The 20594-nt window shown below is 39.6% G+C and overlaps 1 protein-coding gene across 2 annotated transcripts in view; it reads right to left on the bottom strand.

The window, feature by feature from the left end:
• Nucleotides 1-20390, bottom strand: part of PCGF6 (polycomb group ring finger 6) — a 28496-nt gene extending 8106 nt beyond the window's left edge. The window contains exons 1-9 of one of the 2 annotated variants that reach the window (XM_055720139.1): nt 19918-20390; nt 18583-18682; nt 17097-17193; nt 16451-16506; nt 15629-15688; nt 14907-15015; nt 11030-11057; nt 7846-7944; nt 1142-1228 (exon numbers count right to left, since the gene is read on the bottom strand). In XM_055720139.1, coding sequence (XP_055576114.1) covers nt 1142-1228; nt 7846-7944; nt 11030-11057; nt 14907-15015; nt 15629-15688; nt 16451-16506; nt 17097-17193; nt 18583-18682; nt 19918-20370 — 1089 coding nt within the window. In that variant the 5' untranslated portion in view covers nt 20371-20390. Of the gene's footprint in view, nt 1-1139; nt 1229-7845; nt 7945-11029; nt 11058-14906; nt 15016-15628; nt 15689-16450; nt 16507-17096; nt 17194-18582; nt 18683-19917 lie in introns of those variants that run through there. The other variant, XM_055720140.1, reaches the window with a different exon arrangement.
• Between the last annotated feature and the right edge of the window lie 204 nt (nt 20391-20594).

The raw sequence follows: 20594 nt of genomic DNA, 5'->3' as shown, positions 1-20594 counted from the left end.
ATTCATTACTCTTTATCTTTGGCTTGTGTTTTTATGAACAAGGTCATTCCCCTAACCCAGTCACAAGGCTAGCCTTATTTGGGATGCTTCAGTCCTTTAATTTCTTGCAGAGACGCAATCACCAGGGAGGAAAAGAAGGAATGTTAATTGAAAGTAAGGCAGGTATAAGATAGCAACTTGTTTTGGAATAGGAAAAAACCCAAACCCAACCACAAAAATCTCATATCCAGAACATCATCAAACCATCAAGAACACTCTCAGCACATGGTCTACTTCTCAACTCTACTTTCAACATAAACAAACATTTTGCATAAGCTGCAGAGATTTTTCTAAGTGATTTCTTCAGACAAGTTGGTGCTATACTTCAGCACAAATACAGGCTGGGCCAAGAATTAATTCAGAGCAGCCCTGAAGAAAAAGACTTGGGGGTGCTGGTGGACGAGAAACTCAACATGACCCAGCAATGCACACTTATAGCCCAGAAAGCCAACTATATCTTGGGTTCTATCAAAAGAAGTGCAACCAGCAGATCGAGAGAGGTAATTCTCCCCCTCTGTTCTCTTGAGATTCCACCTGGGGTACTGTGTTCAGCTCTGAGGCCCTCAACATCAGAAGCACATGGACCTGTTGCAGCAAGTCCAGAGGAAGGCTGTGAAGATGATCAGAGGGCTGGAGCACCTCTCCTGTGAAGAGAGGCTGAGAGAGTTGGGGCTGTTCAGCCTGGAGAAGGCTCTGGGGACACCTTAGAGCAGCCTTCCAGTACCTAAAGGGGCTGACAAGAAAGCTGGAGGAGGGACTTTTTACAAGGGCATGGAGTGACAGAACAAGGGGTAATGGCTTTAAACTGAAAGAGGGCAGATTTAGATTAGATACATGGGAGGAATTCTTCACTAAGAGTAGTGAGGCACTGGAACAGGCTGCCCAGAGAAGCTGGGGATGCCCCACCCCTGGAAGTGCTCAAAACCAGGTGGGATGGGGCTTTGAGTGGAAGGCATCCCTGCCCATAGTAGTGGAACTAGACGATCTTAAAGGCCCCTTCCAACCTAAACCATTCAATCATTCTATGATACCTGACAGGTTAAGAAAGAAGTTTCTATTTTAAAATAGAAAGCATGGAACTAACCCCAGCTGTCACACGTACCTGCACTGCGCTCTCTCCTATGGCTTGACGAATTTCCCTCAGTGTCTGGTAGTGTTCTAGCAGGTGATCACCACATATTATGTCCACCTGTGAAAGAAAAGGAACATGGTCAAGTTCAACCTATCTTTGGACTAGCAAAACAGTATCTAAGCCCTTAACATTTTATTAGAAGAGTTAAATTCTAGCATGTTATACACTAAAGCCATCTTTACCTTGTTGTCCAAATGTATTTAGCATGTACAGCACTATTGCACTGCCCTAATGCCTCCCATCCCACCCCTGACCTGAGGCTCACTTCTGTAACAGGGAGGAGAGTTTATTGTTCCACTCTTAGTTTGGGGTGTTTGCTGAAAAACACTGTTTAATAATAGCTGTGATGAATTTAATGAGAATTTAGATCATGTATTAAAATGATCCCACAAACATCCAGAGTCATTTATCAATTGCAAAAGAGGGCAAGTTGTGCCACTGACAGAAAATGAGCTATTGCTGCCCTCATTCTTGAGTAAGAAAACACGAGTAAGTCTGCTTAATATGACTGTTCTGAAGAAGTGTTTTAGTACAAAAGAACAGCTCACTGTACGAGGATGTCACACAGTCCTCCTGCAAAATGCAATCAATACTTCAGTGATACAAGTGAAGGGCATACTCAGCAGTTCTAAGCAACGTCCTCTACTGCAGCTAAACTATGTCAATGATGTCTGCAATTCTGGAGAAGGCACTTTTGTTAAGTAACTGCCCACAAAACCTGTAACTTTGTGGAAAAAAGAGACTTGATAATGAGGTATTCTGAATTCCTTGTCTTCGCTATTATGAAAAATAAGTTTCTTTATACAGTTACTACAAATTTACTGTGCATAATATAAATCCAGTCTCCAACATTCCAAATTAAGCAGCTAACACAGCACTGTGTCTCTTTCAATTGCAGCCTGGTTACATTTTCCTTATGAACAATTTCTACATACAGAAATGAAAAGGCTCTCATCTGTGAATTATGATGAAACCTCAAAATTAAAGAGCATTGACAATGAGCTTCCCACAGCTTTCTGCAAGGAAACCATCTAAGCTTTGCCACTGCAGTAGTCATGGAGCATACTGCAATATCATTACGTATTCTCTTATATGGCCACTTTCCACTATAGAATGCACTCTGTGCCTCAGCTATTCTATTGCCCTGCATTTATGCTCTTCTGCACGCTGACCCACTATCTCTTTCTTGTTTGTCATGGAGACATTCAGGAAGATTTATGCCTCATGCTGGCAGACCACATTCTGAGAATCAGCAACACGGGAATTCTACTCCTTAGATGCTCAAAAGGGCTAATTTACTTCCCCTCACCATCTGTATAGTATGAGAATGATATAGAATACTCTGTTCATGTTAGATTGAATCTTAATGTGCAGAAGATGTAAGCTGCTTGTATTACTTCTGCTTTTTAGCTTCTAGGAGGAAACCAGTAACTAAAAACTAATCTGGACAAAATGTTAAATATTGATTAGATATTGATCCGTACATACACACGTGCATATCTATTTAAAATCAACATTTCATGTATTTAATACAGAACCTGAAAGAAATAAATTTATTTTTTGTTTTTGAAAGCTGGTTATAGTTACTTCTGCTGTTTTCCATGCATTCTAGCCTCTACAGTTATTACTGCAGGAAGACAGACATGTCTGCTTCACTTTCCAGTGATATGTAGGTTTAATTACTTTTGCTTTATAAGCTTACTTTTATAATTTTTATACAATAAGGCACTGAAAACTCAATCCTGCTCCCACTGAAACATATAGATATACACATTTTATATGTTCTACAGAAATAGAAAATCTATTTGCCCAATATAGGATGCAAACAGACATAGTGACAACTGCTGACAAAACAGAATCGGAATGCTTGTTTGAAAATAACCCACTGTTGATCCTGCTGCTCATTTCTAGTACTAATTATTAAAGACCCAGTGTCTTCTAATAAATTAAGAAGAGTTTTTTCACATTTACCATGTTAAGAGTGCTCTGAATACCAAATGCCTAATCTCCTCATTTCGGCACCAAAGCCTGCATCTCTGCTTGCTATTATGCTAGGATTCATTCTATAAGGACAAAAGAATAAACCATACAATGAAAAAAAAAACCCTGTTCACTGTGAAAAATCAGTTGTGAAATGTGCCTCAGAGGAATCCTTGTGCCATACAGGATTTAATATATTCCATTACCAAAGAGGCACCAGCAACACAAGTGCTATAAATTTACTACAGATCCAACTGACTGGTAAAACTGAAGCCAGCTAGTACTGATAGCTCATGAGACAGCATTAAATACAGATTGACCTTTTGCCGAAAGGGAACATGAAGGTGTAGCTACTGAACACTCAAGTCACTTCTGTTAAAATGCTTCTTACAATAGACTAGACTTTCCATTATGCCATTTATTTTCTTTAGCTGTCATGTTCGCTATTGGAGCTATTTCTCTAAAAGCCACAATAACAGACAATTCTAAATTAATACTCACCCAGTAACAGAGATAAAAATGGAAATTTTTCATGTAAGGGACATCCCACATAAGAATAATTGCAAGGGAGAATTTGGCCCAGAAAGCAGATGACCTCAATCAATAGTTTCTATGCCAACCCATACTATCCAGGGAAGGACAAGGAAACCATAAAGTTTTAGAGATTGACATGAGCATTTGAGCTAGTTATTAAAAAAGCTGGCAAAGCTTTCCATTTCCTCTAGCTACTATCTACTTTTCACAGGCACCAGCTACGAAGTCTAAGACTGGCATAAAGAAACTGCATCAACAACTACACTGTATGAGCACAGACTTCCTTCCAGTCTTCCCCCAGGCTGCAGTGTGCACACATATGCTTTAAGGAACACAGATCTGATTATGGATTATTCCATAAGCTACATTAATGCATTCAGACCAGCCGAGCTGCAAGTCTTTCAGCAGTGTCTCTCATCCTTACAGAATGAACGGCAAGAAGGCATAATGCTGCTCAGGATGATCTCAAAGGAAATAACACTTCTCATTTTCTCCCCACTCTCCAGCAGAACACAAACCACACAGACGTGCATCAGCTGTTGAAGCCAAGTCCCTAATGGATTCCAAACACCATAGCCTGTATTTCGCTCAGATTAAATGTTACCTACTTAGCTTTTACTAGCAATTCCAGTTGCTCAAAAATTATTTTCATACACCCCCCCAACAAATTCCAGCAAGAATATTAAAAAGACCTTGTAATTAGAAATATATATAAACACATACAGAAAATTAATCGTTTCCCAAAGCATAGAGATCAAAACAAAGCACCAGAAAGAGTAAACTACAGTCAGTCAGCTCAAGTGGTAGATAGAAATAAGTGAAGTCTTAACATACCAGATAAACTAGGAAATCTGAATCATAATCCATTTTCAAACTGAAATACAGAAGTCTGAAAATAATTTGAGGCCTCAGACTAGGAAAAAAGAATACAGACAGTGGCTTCAAAATGGCTTTTTAGTTTTATATATACTTAACATATGAGAGAGATAGCTTATTCACACTTTCATTAATCTCAATCCAACCCACTTGTGCAGGTCAATGAAGAAGAGCAAGTACTAGCTAATATTCCACACAAATAAATTAAATAAAAGAGATCCAAGTACAGTCTAGTTCAGAATGGATAACACTTTCTATCACTTGGTCACTGAATCAGCTTTAAAAGGGAACAAGTGAAATATTCTCAAATAATACTCTTACACACTGTCAAACTAAGCTGATACTCAGTAGGAACTAACTGCATTCACAAAATAGCCACACCTAATGTCCTTACTAGAAGTCTCAACAATGAAACCAAGAACACAATTGCATGTACTGAGGACAGAAAGAAGGAAAGTCTCTGTGTCCTCCTTACAGTCAAATCTTTTCAAGTCCCAGGTAAGGCACAATTAAACACTGTGGCAGTAAAGTCTTCTGTAGATAAATGTGGGAAAAAATACAGTGAATGCCATGCATTTTAGCTCAATAGTGCCCGAAACATGCGTTTCTGAAAGAAATTTCCTAGCTTCCCAAGGGAATCTAGCGCAAGGACTCTAGCCCCAAGTTAAGTGCACCAAACTAATTATTTTTTATACAAAATTTCATTATTTTAGCTAATAAAGAACTGGAGAGAGTCAGAAATCAAGATTAAAGAAGTAATATTAAAAAGAAAAGCTTGTCCCAAGTGAGTATCTGTTTCTTCTTTAACATACGTTGGGGAAGTGTATAGGAAATTAACCACTTCAGACCTCAACTCTTTCAAATTTCTACTGCAAACTAAAAGAGCAGCCAAGTGCCCTCTGTATTTATATTCTTTGCACATATGGTTTACAACCTATTTCCCTAAACTCTTCTACCTGTGATGATTTATATTCATGTTCTCCCTAATTTTGTTTTATTAGCCATCCTTGGAAGTTTGAGTAAGAAATTATTCATTAGGCTTACTAATCTTTAATGACACATCTGACATCTCTTTTGCTTTTTGTGTCTACCAACAAACCCATCAGCTTCATGCCTACTACAATTAGAAGATGACAGCTCAGTACATACACTCCTTTAATCTTAAGTCTCCGTATTACAAAGAAATGATCAATCAGGATACAAAAATAATTGCTGCTTCATTTCCCCAATTTCCTAATCTTTTAAAAATAAGCCTGAGTATCTTCAAGTCAGTCATGATTTGTAGCATGAAAACAGACTAAAGGTTTCCAGTGACAAAAACCCCCCATACTTGCCAAAAAGACCCAGAAGCCGATCAGTTAAGAAGGGGAAAAAAAAGCAGCCAAAGGATCTTGACTGTAAAAGAAATTGGATTTAACAGCAGGACAAAGGCAGTGATTGTCTCCCTGTAGTCTGCGCTGGTGAGGCCGCACCTCGAGTACAGTGTTTAGTTTTGAGCCCCTCACTACAAGACAGACGTTGAGGTGCTGGAGCGTGTCCAGAGACGGGCAACGGAGCTGGGGAAGGGGCTGGAGCACAAGGCTGATGAGGAGCGGCTGAGGGAACTGGGGCTGTTCAGCCTGGCCAGGAGGAGGCTCAGGGGGGACCCTGCTGCTCTCTATAGCTCCCTGACAGGGAGTTGCAGGCAGGTGGGGGTCGGTCTCTTCTCCCAGAAAACAACTGACAACAAGAGGAAACAGCCTCAAGTTATGCCAGGGGAGGCTTAGATTGGATATTACGAAAAAGGTTTCACTGAAAGGGTGGTCAAGCATTTGAACAGGCTGCCTGGGGAGGTGGTGGAACTGCCATCCCTGGAGGTGTAGATGCGGTGCTTGATGATATCGTTTAGTAGAGGACTTGGCAGTCCTGGGTTAACAATTGGACTTGATGATCTCAAAGGTCTTTTCTGACCTAAATCATTCTGTAATTCTCCTGAGGCACACAGTCACACTGTATTGTCTCAGAAGGTTACTGCTTTATGAAAACACAGCCTTCAATCCAAAGCCTATTCCCATCAGTATCAGCTTGACTGACCAATAATTGACAGCTCTAAGAATTGTTTACACATTATGGAACTCCTGCACTAGAAACCTACATAAATTACTTTTCATTGATGCATGGCACAACATATGTAACATTTACCATGTATCCCTGCCTATATGGCCAGCAGAGTTTGCAGCCTGATCTGTGGGTCCCACAGGGCTGTGTCAAGAGGGATGTGCCAGGGTCAGATCTCTGTGGTAAAAGGCTGGTTGCAATTTCCACAGAAAGTACTACCTGAAAATCAGTTAGGGAAAGTGGATCATTCTGAGGATTGAAATAATAGATACAGGAAGGGATTCAACAGTATGATGTTCAAAGTCATTAATTCAGAAGGTTGTAACAGGTTTTGAAGCTTTACAGTGAGAGCTCTTCATCAGGAAAGAGCCTGGGAGGTGAACATTTCGGGTTGATTAGTTTATCACAGAAAAAAAACAAAAAAAACCCAAAGAGAAATCTGAAGCTGTGAACGTGAAAGAGGAAAATAATTTAGTGAGGAGTTTTCTGTAGAATTGAACTAAAATGTATAGAACAATGGGATTTCACCTGAAATGCAGCTTATAGTATTGTTGCCTAGCATTTTGTATCTGAACTGAATTGTTGCTGAAATACACCGAAGAACTGAAAATTCTTTTTGACATGCAATTCCTACAAAATGTTTGAGGAATATGCAGGTAAATTCTTTTGTACCATATCCTGCTCCTTTAAATTCTTACTTGGAAGCGTGTGCCTACATTTGCATTCATTCATACCTTCTGTTTTAACACATACATCCACAGTGTTAGGATTTCTTAGCTCATGTCTGCTTCTTCAATATTCAGTTAAATCTTACTGTTATTCAGCTCCTACCTGTCTCTGCCCTCATATCTTCCCACACTCACACACTTTCCTGTCTATGTATTCAGTTTTCTTTGAAACAGAAGTATCTTTTCGTTTTGAATTTAATCTGCTGAAATCTTAAGTGGTACTTTAGAAACTCTAAACAAATAATGAAGAATAACAAAAATTTAAGCATGTTGCAAATGAGTTGGGAGAGTTGTTTCTTGTGGATCACAAGATTTCAAATGTTTTATTTTTTAATCCTTACTGCACTGAGAAGAACCTAACTTTACCTCTGGACTCTAATGAACAATGGAAATGTTCTGTCTGAAGCACAGGCATTACACTGATCACAGTGAACTTGTGCCATTACAAGCAGGGTATACCTGACAAGTAGGGTCCAGATCCATTTTTCTTCTGAGGAATTTCTCTACGTGTCCAATTGTTGCCTCCCCAGAAACACGCACAAACTTCTTTTCCAAAGGCTGCAAAGAATAAATGTAAGATTTAAAGACAATGTACATTTTCAGTCATCCCTTGAAAACCCCAAACCCGTTAACAAAGGGAGACAGCTTAAATTTTTGGAACTTTCACTGATCTATTTCCAGATTACCTCATACCGAAAGGATTAAATATGTATTATGACTCCAGATTCAAACTTTCTGCTGTTTGAAACAACATTTTAAAGTAACCAGCTACTGAATTCAGTCCTATTTTGCTACTGAGGCACTGGAGAATGATACTTGCTATTAATTCCACATAGAAAAAAATCAGTATTACACAGCATTTTAAGAGCCTCTCCCCCCACAAGCATTTACTCATCAGAAGCACATGAACTGTCTCCTAGTTTCCTTATTTTCCCCAAATCAGGCTTGTGTACCAAACATGATTCAGATCATTAAACCATGTCATTTTACAATGCAAGGAGCTTAAGCCCTTTAGCAGTCTAGAACTATTATAACTTGGGCTCGAATCAACTTAATAGCGCATGAAATACCATAATCAATTAAATACACTACTATGCAGAACACAAGAGTGAGATCGGTCTGAAATCTTTTTGTATCATTTCTAAATACTTTCACAGCAAGGACTGCAATGACAAAACATTTGTTATGCCAGCCACAAAAATTTTAATGGGTTTCCCTTCTACGGATAAAATTTTAAAGAGCTGACTAGTGATATGGGTGGATAAGCGAAGAGGCACAAAGGCAGAGCAGATGACTGCACTGAGTGTGATAAATGGATTACCTTTTGTGTCAATTAATTGGATTTTTATGTTGCCTTCTGAACAGCTGTGATTTACTATCCCTGTTCATCATATTCTTTCAGTTTGAAAGAAGGGTCAGAGAGTCACGGACTACCCTTGAATTCAATCATGAATTTAAATATGTACCCATGATAACTGTGGTTTTGGAACAACAGTTTGATTTATTAATGTACAACTGCTAGAAATGACAATCAGATCCGATCTAGGGAACCATGCTGCTACAAGGTTCATGATGCTGAATTTATGCTTGCTGCATGCATAAATCACAGTTTATGACCATGGACCCTGTAATCTGTTTTCTCCCTGCCTCCAAACCCCTTAAAGACAAAAAAAAGGCTGAAAATCCTTCATATATGAAGTTCAACACCTAGTTCAGAAAAATAAAAGACAGCTAAGCAAGTAATCGAGGACAGAGCAATGCTACAAATGCATCAGGGTATGTTTTGTGAGAAGTGGATATGAAAGAGGTTTTGGAAGGCAGAGGAGTAGTCATGAAGTGGAATAAAAAAGCATGGAGATAGTGTGGCGAAGAAAGTAAGAATAGAAAGGAAGAGGAGAAAGTGTGAAGCAGAGGGCATTAACATACAGCAAGAAATTTGAAAATACTGCAGAAAAATACCAGTTATAAGATGTGGTATTTCTTAAAATTCATATAGATGATGTAGAAGACTAAATATGCAAATAAACTGAGTCACACTTTAGTCTACACTGTGAGTAATGGTGGGCAGCCTTTCATCTTCGACATCCTCATAGCACTAGAGTTAAAGTGAGCATGAATATGTGTGGCTTAAAAGGGAAAAAAACCCAAAGCCAAAAACCACACACACAAAAATCCCTTTCCTGAATCACAAAAACTCAATTATGTTTGAGCCAAGCAAGGCAAAACTACTCACATTGGAATGGGATGTTTCAGAGGAATTAAGTGGCTGACACAGGTTTTAATAATACAACATACAAGTTAAGAAAAATGGTTGTACTACCCTGCAGTCATTCTTGTGTGGCCCAAAATGAAGAGGATAAAAAACAAAGCAGAAAGAAGGGCAAATATAAGACAGAAAGGATGGGAGGTGATACAAGGGCAAGGAGATGGAATCTATACTGATGTTTCCACCTTTGTGAAAATGCTTATTTCTGTATTTGAAAGTTCGAACTTGCCTCCTAAGCTCTGCCGTAACAAATGGGATTACTACTAAAAATAGTATGAATAACTGCAATCAAATCTAACAGTTCAGATTCGTGCCTGAAAAAATATTGATCAGAAATCAACTCAACTGAAAACATGACGGAAATTAGTAAAATGGTACAATCAGGACAATTCATATTTAAGTTACTAATACACTTTTTTCTCATATTCTTTGGCAGTAAAATTCTCCTGCTAACCCTACCAGTTAGGTGTCCCTTGTATTCTATTATTCTGGGCCATTCCATGTTTTGAGTCCTACAATTCCAATACAATGAAAGATTAAATGCAACATATACTGAGTAATTTTAAATTACATCTCGTTCTTGCCCTTGAATAGAGTCTTGTTTTCTAAATGTTTAGCCAGAATAGTGGAATGACACACTCTGAGCACCTCTAACTACAGCACATGAAATCATGAAGGCAGCAAACAATGTGCAGTTCCTCTATGAATTCGTACTGAAGTAGCTCAGTAAGATCTTTATTAGAAGAACAGCAATATTCTTTAGCATGGGATTGGGAACACTATTTCTTGTTTAGCAGAACAGCCACTGCTCAGACAGCAAATGTTAGTGAAGGGATGGAGAAAAGAATAACCTTTCTGCTGAGTAAGAAAGCATATGGTGCTGTCTAGACAATTTGTACATTTTTTTGTTATATGCTTAAGCACATAACTATTTATTATACTATTGTTATACTTCAGGCTATGTTTCCTCTGAATAACTTTCCACTACAAGTAGAAAAATCATCTTCAAAAAACCAGTAGTTTAGACAATGTCTACACTTTTGTTTAGGATTCCAGTAAAAGCCATAGTTGTGAACCTTTTGGACAGAGATGCAAGAATAACAAGCTGCAATCACCTAGGTGAAATTTCATCAGTATCATTCCCATTCTCCCACCAAAGCTTTAATTACGTAGCCTCAGAAGCATTCTTTTCCTATTCTGTGATGCTATACAATAATTGGTGTAAAAGTACACCGTAATCCAAGGTTGGTTACCGCTATGCTGATGAAAGTTCAGGGTGTTCTCAGTGTAAGAAAAACAAACTAAATCAAATACGTACAGGTTATACATATTTCTGATGTAAATTGCAAGAGAAAAAAAATCAAACCATATCTGTACCTTAAAATTCCCTGTGCCTTCATTAGCTCTGAAAAACAAGCGTAAAACACAGTCAATATTGCTAAGGTTAATAGTTATTAACACCCTCAAGCTCTTTATTATAATAGTGACTTATTGATTTTGTAGTCCAGCATATTAAGTTTATTTTCCAAATCTGAGTTTAATGAAAGGAGGAACCTCACACACTAGACTGAATTTACTTTTTTTTTCCTCCTACCCTTTATTTGGTACTCCGTTTTTCCTGTGAATTCAGCTATCTATGACTTTAAGGTTTGTCTACACAAGATGGAAAAAACCAAACCAACACAGCCTAAAGCCTTTTTTAAACACAACATAACACTAATTTTCATAGGAGTAGGCTTTAGTATTAATGCTGCTTAAACATCGATACCTCATCATCCTTGATATTTGGAACCTCAACAGACAGAACCCAAGAAGTTGCTAACAGAATGTGCTCAACCACCAAAGAGGCTTTCTGGGCCAGTTGTTGGCCTTCCAGACTATTTATATCATAGGATTAATTCTAATGTTATCCAGGAACTCAGGAAGGCAGCAGGTGTTTCTCTGGAAGGTGGAATACACAAAAATATGGCAAATGACCAAATTCCCAGCTGCCTTCAACAGAGGTTCATTGATTTGCAGAGTCTGAGCATGTGACCTACTACTGATCATCTACACTCCACACCTCCATCTTGTAGTGCGATATATAAATTTCTCAATTAATTAACAGCAATTCATGGCATTTCACTATTCTTGTATTGCATTAGCAAGTATGTATGTATGAGAGAGGAAAAACCCGCAGTATTTAATTGCACTGAAATTGAACATCACTATAAATCAACTTATTATATATAGTATAATATATATTTCTACTGACCATTTGATATAGTAAACAAATGCATTTGTAATATTTCTACAGACCACACATTAGCATGGCACTTCAAGTTACTGTAATGGAGTATCCCGTCATTAAATATGTACCAGCTATCAGACAGAGTTAAGTAAAACTATCATCAAATTCTGCCACTGAAATGAAATTTGAAGTTACTAAGAAGCAAACAGGAAAAACTTGTCCACTACAGTTGTCATTTTCTTTGATACAGTTCAACCGCCACAGGTAACCACAAAATATACTCTAGAGATGCAATATAGACGGTCAGACTTTCCAAGTAACAATTTCTGCTGGCCGATGCAATCAATTTCAAGTTTTCTTTATCCAAAATGCTTTCTTAATCTCTCATCACCAAGACAGAGCCTTTGATTTTGACCATTGAAGAAAACTATTAACCTTCAAATATATAAAGTATAAAAGATCAAAAGATAACAAAAGTCATTAAAAATACAAAGTAAATGCTGTTAAGCCATCATACTTTTGTTGTTAGAAACATTCTGTGCTTCCTTCCATATAAGTAACAAAACCACAGTGGACAGTTTCGCAGAGTATAGATTATATTTGCACAATACTGCCTGCTTTCCTATCAACACTGGAGTGGAAGCTTGGAACAAAGTACTAGAAAAACAAATACAACAACACAGATTCAAAAGTCATCTTGTTTCACGGCAGATACATGTTTACTAGTTTTGAGGCCCAAGTCACCTGACATCTTCCCCTTGGTTGGAAAAAACAAAAACATACCTGCCGAGAATCAGGAGCAGGGAAGTAACCACGAGACTTCTGTAGTGGAGATGTAAACCAAATTACCTCCACTACAGTGAGTTCAAACTGTATCTAACCCTGCAGTCACAACAATCTGTGTAAGCCTTCCTACAATCACCAAGTGTTCCAACCTGAAAGGGACATCCTTGGAACTAAAAATCGAATTCATTTTTTTTAAAGTCATTTTACAGTGAAATTATCACTGGCAAGGGCACTGGGCTGTTGGTACAAAAGCACAGTTCAGTGCCCCTTTACTCCATATGCTCCCTCTGCTGCCTGCCAGCCCAGCACAGCCAGTGGCTGGCACCCATCGTGGGTCCCAGAATGGGCAGCCTTCAAACTGGTATCTAGATGGCGGCTTCGTAAGATACAGCCACAGCCAAGGCAATAAAATAACAGCACACACATTCCTAACCCAACATAGATGTAGGGTAAATAGCATTATATTTACTCTTTTCTACTGAAATTTTAGTCAAAGCGTTTTACCTTATGTCTGTGTATATCCATTTAATCGTGTTTCACCCAATGGGGTAAAAAGCCTGCCTGAGCACCAGGTCACTGGGTTCCTGCACTAATTACATCATGTATTTTATACCACATTCATTAAAGGGAAGAAAAGCCTTTGTAAGTACAATTAAAAACTATATTAATTTTTGAGAGTACAATACACAACAGTCACACTCTGAACAGCTATATAATGTCTATAATGTCTTTGCTTTCCTCTCCTGTTCAACACATGGCTCTTGGCTTTACTTATGACAATCCTGCTCTTAATGCAAAACTATCAATTTCCTCAGTCTCATTTTTTCAGTACTTGAATGTATTTCCATACCACCCCTCTCAGCAGAATAGTAGTATAATACCTTGTTTAAAAGGAGGAATCCGAGACACTGTAACAAAGAACTGCAAGTGCCCAATTTGGGACATCCAAGACTGGATTTGATACTACAGTTTTAGTCATGACTCCCAGTGCTTTCAGCTGTGCTTGTGAGAATTCAGCACTTTTTCAAGTCAGACATAAAGAAAATGAACACTGAAATTAAGTCAGTATGTGGATTCAGAGATATTCTACAGTACAGTCAGGCACTGTTCCCTAGAGGCTTAGCGGTATGACCTTCTCTTCCTGAAGTCCCACTCCTCATCTACTTCAAAAAAAATGAACTCACATGATGGGCAATACAAAAATAAAGCAAACAAAACAAAAACCACACAGACCATCACCCACCTAACCACAATTTACCCATAGAGGAAATTTGTTCTGTACTCTGAATAACGTGAGACACAGCGGAGACACTGGTCATAACATACAGAAAGACTTGGACATGATGTCTATAAACAGTGAGGTTGAATCAAGATGGTATGCTTTGCTGCTAAAATTTCCCTATTTCTGAGGGCCTGATTTTAAATCATTTGTGTAAGTCTGTCATGATTACATATTGAGGTCTCTGAACATTTTGCTCAGACCAAGTCAGGCCAAAAGCAGCCACAATCTGGATAGAGGAGTAAAGGCTGCACAAGAGTCAGGTTGCTTCCCTGCAACAACTGAGGGTCTGCTAGCAGAGTAGTTACAGCTTTCAATCCTTTCTCAATTACTCTCTCTCGATCAGTAACATATAAATTTGCATATGGCCAAAGCAATACAATTTCTCTTTGTGTTCCTGAAAAAAACTCAAGTGTTTGTGCTGGAAATCCACACACCCCCACCCCCACCCCTGAGTTTTAGCATAATTCATTAAAGGCTGTGAAACTGTCAGGCCACATTACTACAGTCATCTTTAACATTTAGCGGAATGCTGCTCTTGCTACCCTGGTTGTAGTCACAGTCCAAGTTACATGAGCAAGTCCCCCAGCACAGCCAGCATTAATAGTACCACCACCTACAGGGATTAAGTTAAGTGTAAGAGACAGGTATTTCATCATTCAGTTTACTGTGACTACACTACTTTGTTAAAAAGAAAATAAACACATCTAGCTTTTAAAACTATTCTTTTTAGGAAGCCATTTTCAGAGTAAGACACACCTTTTACATTTAATTATCTGCATCATCTAGCTATGCATGGTTGGCTGTCAATATTGCACTAAGTTAAAACCAGCTCCCCATTGCTATTTGAGATGGAAGAAATGCACATTCAGCGATAAGTAAGAGACAGTTAACTGTCTGACACACCCAAGCAGCACCCTCACATCAGCCACTTGCACCTACATTTGCCCACAACTCACCCAATGAACTCCAGAAGTATGGAGATATCAAGTTCTGGTGGGATCCGGAACACAGAGCCCAGAACTTTTCGAGGTCTTCCTCTGCTCACTGGAACTGGCTGCGGGACAGCTAAAATATTCAAATAGCCAAAACGCAAACACAACTTGAAATAAAAGCAGTGTAAGACACTAACGCGCACCAAGCAAAACAGATGATCTCAGAAGGAAAAAGAGGCCATGCAATTAATCCTATTTTTTTAAATTACTAAATCTGCTCTTTACACATTTCATGCTGTGTATCTGAACCAGCATTTCAATAGCTTTCAGCATGGCACTTCCCCAAAGAGCTCTTTATTTGATAGTAAGACAAAAAATAATTAGAATGATCCCTCATCTGTCAACAGACTTCAAAGTTCCTATTTTTACTCCTTTGTAACATCTACTATTTATTAAGAGTCAGAAAATGAAATTATATACAAAATGTGTGTTATTTCCCGGTTGTAGGGAAAATAAAACGTTTAAAAAAATCCAACCACAATCTGGGCTTAAGTGCTGCCAGTTCCATCTAATTCTGTAATTGAAGAACTGTGACAAATTACAGTAATCAAACACCTAAGAATCCTGTATTTCCAATACTATGTATTTTCTTCAGTTGTGAGCTAATATTTCAAGGAAAGCCCTTAAGAATAAACGGTACAGTAAATATTTCCTTAACAGCGTCCTCTAAAGTGATCATGGCTCACCTGGTTTGGGCACTTCTAATCCTCTTTCTTTATAAAAGTCATGCATTTGTTTCTTCTCTCCTGAAAAACACATAATACAGAACAGATTGGAATGTTATTTCAGATGCTGATAATATCCATACAGTTTCCAATGGTCAGAGCAGTAAAAACTTGTCAAGTTCCTACAGACCTTCACTCTCACTAGTATTTCATGTGAGGCTGGGACACTTAAAATAACCAGATTAAAAGCTTGTTAGTAAAAACTGTGGAAGAAATCAGAGAAACTGGCCATAAAACATAGTGAAACAGCTGCAAAACCTAGTATCCTTCTGGCTGTCATGACTATTTTCATACCATCTATAGTCCATATATACGACTAGATGAGTATATTTCACTCAGTCCACTGAGGTGAACTGTGCAGATTCATTAGCTCCTGAAGTTCAAGGTAAATGAGACAAAAAAAATAAATGTGGCAGTGAGGAAAAAATAAAAGCATTTGAGAGAATCAGTCTTAGCAATTTTTTTTTTCAACTGAGCCAAGTGAACTTACTACATGGAATTGTATTTTCTGTACTTATACAAAAATATGAGGCATGACTGTGAAATATTATCTGGATACAGTTACACCTGTATTTCACGAGATAAGAGTAGATACTGCTATTCCTAATAGCATTTAGCAGCCAGAAAGATGTCAGCTGTCACAGCTAACTTATTAAGATTTATAACCAAACATCACAAAACTATTTTAAAGAGTCCAGAGCAGAAGTGGGGCTTTGAATTACTCTGCTTTCTGTTCAGTCTTTTCAATCTCTAGATGGTAATAAAATAAAGAAAGGGACTTACTTTCCTCCAAATTGACAACTAATTTATAGACTATGTCTTGCAGTTGCCGGTCCAGTCTATTAAAAAGGAAAAAAAAAGTGTCTTTGGTGCAATAGAGAATAGTTTTTGTTAAATTGTAACAAAGGATGCTAAATACACTATTGCAATTTGATGTACATAAGGAGTGGCAGAGCAACAACTCTGTACCTGTCTGAATTCATGTCCTGAAAGCATAGCTCCAACAGAAGCAGCTATGCAAAATTAAAAAGCACCACCCTTCAAGAACTCATGAACAGTATGACAAACTGAAACTAATTTTTCACAATTACCTAAGTATACCATGCCAACAAAGCTTTGTGTAAAAGGACATCAAAGCAAATAGTTAAGATCTAGTATCACCTGTAACACTGACTAAATGCATACAAATACCCAGCGTGAGTGGTAACAAACCCTAAAAAGGGATATAAACTAGGTAAAACAAGAAACTGAGTATTTTTACCTTCACTATTGAAATGCAACTTGTATAAACAAAGAACACAATGTACTTCTTTAAACTATTCCTTCATTTGAAATAGGAAAGCATCACAAGTCTGTAAAACTAAACAATTAAAATAAAGCAGCAAAACTTGAAAAAACTATACACAGAAAAATAGCATTAACTTATTACCTGATATTATAAAGGGGCTGTGTCTGATGTACAACGATATTGCATTTTGGACATCTGTTGCTATAGTAGAAGTGTCTCACTATGCAGCTTTTACAAACTGTAAAGAAAAGAAACCCCATAAAAATCACATGTCCATTGTACAATACCACCTCTTACACAAGAGGAGCTATTACACCCAGATCTCTCAAATGAAATTTGTCAGAGACAAAATGAAGCAAATAGGTCAATTTCCAAACTTAAGTAAACAGGAGCTCTCTGCCTGTACAGAATACACAACTCCTGAATACTCAGGATTGTTCCTACAAATAATCCTAATCCAACTGATGCAAAGGTAGATGTTCAATGTTGTAATTGTGTTACCCAGAACAAGAGTAGAGCTAAGACAAGAGAACACTGACTACTGCAGACAACAGGTTTGCTGAAAAGCACCCTACAAACAGTTCTGGTGGAAGAACCAAGGTAAGTAAGTATAATTCTGCCACTTCCATTGTATTTTACGTGTACTTTAAAAATTTGGAAGGAAAGCTAGTGAGTGGAAATATCTAAATAACCTACTAACTATCAAATCAGCTCCATAGCATCCTGAACACATCAAACTTTTCCACAACATCTACCAGGAAACTTCTAAGAGACCTCTATAGCTGTACCTCCAACATTATGCTGACCTTACTAAAGTTGTGCATTTTCCTAAATTGAGAACTGTGTGTGGTATATATCAAAACAGTAAGCAGTGCCCCATAAAGGGGAAAGTGGGGAGGGCAGGGGGAGAAGGAAAAAAACCCAAAGAAGCATTTTCCCTTTATGTAGTGTTAGTGGCTGGAAGGACTAGGAAGCCAAGATTCTTGGATTCAGGTATGAACATGGGTGTGGCTGAAAGTGTCAGTTTCACAGGAAGGGTTTTATTAGCCTTGAGAGAAAATAGTTCTGTTAGCAATGGAAAAAATGTTAACACAAGGATTGAGGAAAAAAGTAACAAGACCAGATAATTGAAATAATTTTTTTATTATCCACCTATTTCTACTTAGCAGATTATACAGACTGTTCCATGGGTGCATATAACTGTTTCCATATCTGAACTGGCACTTCCACAACACCTGCTCACTGAATTTTGTGAATTAGCAAGCTCATATCAACAACAGTTTAGAAAGCTTTCAGTCACTCAGAGCCACTCAACTGTCTTTTCTCAGTTAGTCAAATGTCTAGACCCTACTTAAAGGAAAAGGTAGTAGCTCTATTTTTGTTTACTTAGGCTTTATCTTTCCCTACATTTTCTTCCTTCTTAGGCTGTAAAACTGACTGCACGATTGATTGATTTCACGATTTGCTGATGCTTACAATATCCACACATATGTTTTCCTTAAGGAACAGAATAAACATAACACACATTCACTTCAAACAGTTATCTTTGTGAAGCCCGAATATCTCAACAGCCGATTCTTGTTTGAATTTGCAACTAAACTCTTTGAATAACAATACTGATACTTACAGGTGTGCAGACATTCTGTAATAGTCGTAGCATCAATAAAGTAACCTTTGCAGATGGAACACAGGATGTAAGGGGTCAACTCTGTGAGATTTATCATACGCTACAAACAAAGACAGTTTATAAGAGTTTGAATACACAGGCTAAGTCATGAGATTTCCTGATTGAAGCATCAAAATTGCAGCCTTAAACTATGAAAAAACTAAGGATCAACATGCTACAGAAATGGGTTTTCCTAAGAGGTCAATCATTCCTCACATACAGCCCTATTCTAAAGACTTTCATCTAGTCTTCCGAATTTACTTTCTTGTGAATGGCAATCCAATTTGTTTCACAAATCATATCTGAAAAGTAAACAATCCTTTTGGGAAAAGTTCTTTTGGATAAACCCCTTAACAGAATATTAAATAATTAGCAAGCTTGAAGCAGATACTGGTAGCAAATAATACCACTATTTGAAAATGCTCAGTAAGCATGTTGGAGCCCCCAGTCAAGATACGTAACTAATACTGTCTCTTATTTCTACACAAGGTTAGGGATTGTATTGAAGCAAAGACTGAAATGTCACTGCTCTGAATTCTGGTTACAAAATACGCTTATTAAGAATGTGTACAAGTAGTTTCACATCAATTTTCCTGTTGGAAGTCTACTATTTCAAAAAAAGAACAGGTTTCTACTATGGCAATGACCTGAGATCCGTCTGAAAAAGGTAACATGTTAGATTTTTCCACTGCATTGCCTCTGTCTCAAAGCCTGACTGAGGGGCTTTCTTCCCCTCGACGACACCATTTATTTCACCCACATGCCACCATTTACCATCCTCTCAGTCATGCCAAGAGTTTGTAAGGTTTTCTTTTAAGCGAGACAGACAGAATGGCCTTGGGCAGTAATAAAAAGCTTATTACCATACGGCTTACACTGCCTAAGCCGGTGTCCAGATTCGCACCTGGAAGTTTTCAGTCCCCACAGGTGTGCAAATTGACGCCCACGGCTCACAGGACCTGCCTGGTAACCGCGGGCTTGTGCAGACGCCAGGCCTCACACGAAGACGCTGCGTTTCGCACCCCACATCGTTCCCGCCCTGGCCGCCTGCCCCTCCTCACCTCACACTCCCGCCCTTCCCGCACCGCTGCCCCCGCGGTGCCCCGCGCTCCGGTCGGGGCCACCCCCCGGCCCCGCCACAGGTCCCGGCGGCCCCGCCACGGCGGCGGCAAGCAGCGCGCGCCCCCACCTCGAGCCGCACACGCGCCCCCCCGGCGGCGCGGGGCACGCCGGGAGCGGGCCATGGCGCGCGACGGAGCCGTTCGCGGCGGCCGGTCCCCGCCCCTCGGCCCTCACCTCCCGCTCGTCGTCCGAGTCCAGCTCCCCGTCGTCCGTCCCGAACCGAGCCCCGGGGTCCCCTTCTAGCTCCTCTTCCTCCATCTCCTCCTCCTCCTCGTCTTCGTCGTCGTCCTCATCGCCGCTGGACTCCGAGCGGCTCCGCTCGAACTCGAAGGGGAGGGGGCGCGACCCCGAGCAGCTGGGAGCCCCCTCCATCTCCCGGTCCTCGTTGGCCGGGGCCGGGCCCGGGCCCGTGCCTGCTCCATCCCCGCCCGACAGCCCCGAGACTACAGAGCCGACGTCCATGTCCATGGCTAGGGGCGGGGAGCGGGGCAAACGCGGGGCCGGCTGCCCGCGGCGGAGGGCAGGAGCGTGGCCCCACCGGCGCAGCCCGCCCGGGGCGCAGGCGCGGCGGGGCGTGGGGCATGCTGGGAACTGTAGTTGTAGCGGCGGCGGCGCGCCATTGCGCATGCGTCCGGCCCACGGGCGGCAGTTTCCATAGCCTGCGGCTCACTTTTCTCATTGTGGGTTGGTGTTTTGTGGTTTTTTTTTTTTATATACACTCGTCATTCCTCCAACTAAGAATTAAGTGACTGTGTAACGAAATACAGGAAAAGTGAAAATCATCACGAAAACGCATGGATCGCAAAATACCGGCTTCATTCAAAATAAGGTTTTCATTCTGCAATATCAAC

The sequence above is a fragment of the Falco cherrug genome, chromosome 9, assembly GCF_023634085.1.
Source record: "Falco cherrug isolate bFalChe1 chromosome 9, bFalChe1.pri, whole genome shotgun sequence".
NCBI classification, from domain to species: Eukaryota; Metazoa; Chordata; class Aves; order Falconiformes; family Falconidae; genus Falco; species Falco cherrug.
This window is presented reverse-complemented; position numbering and strand designations above follow the sequence as displayed.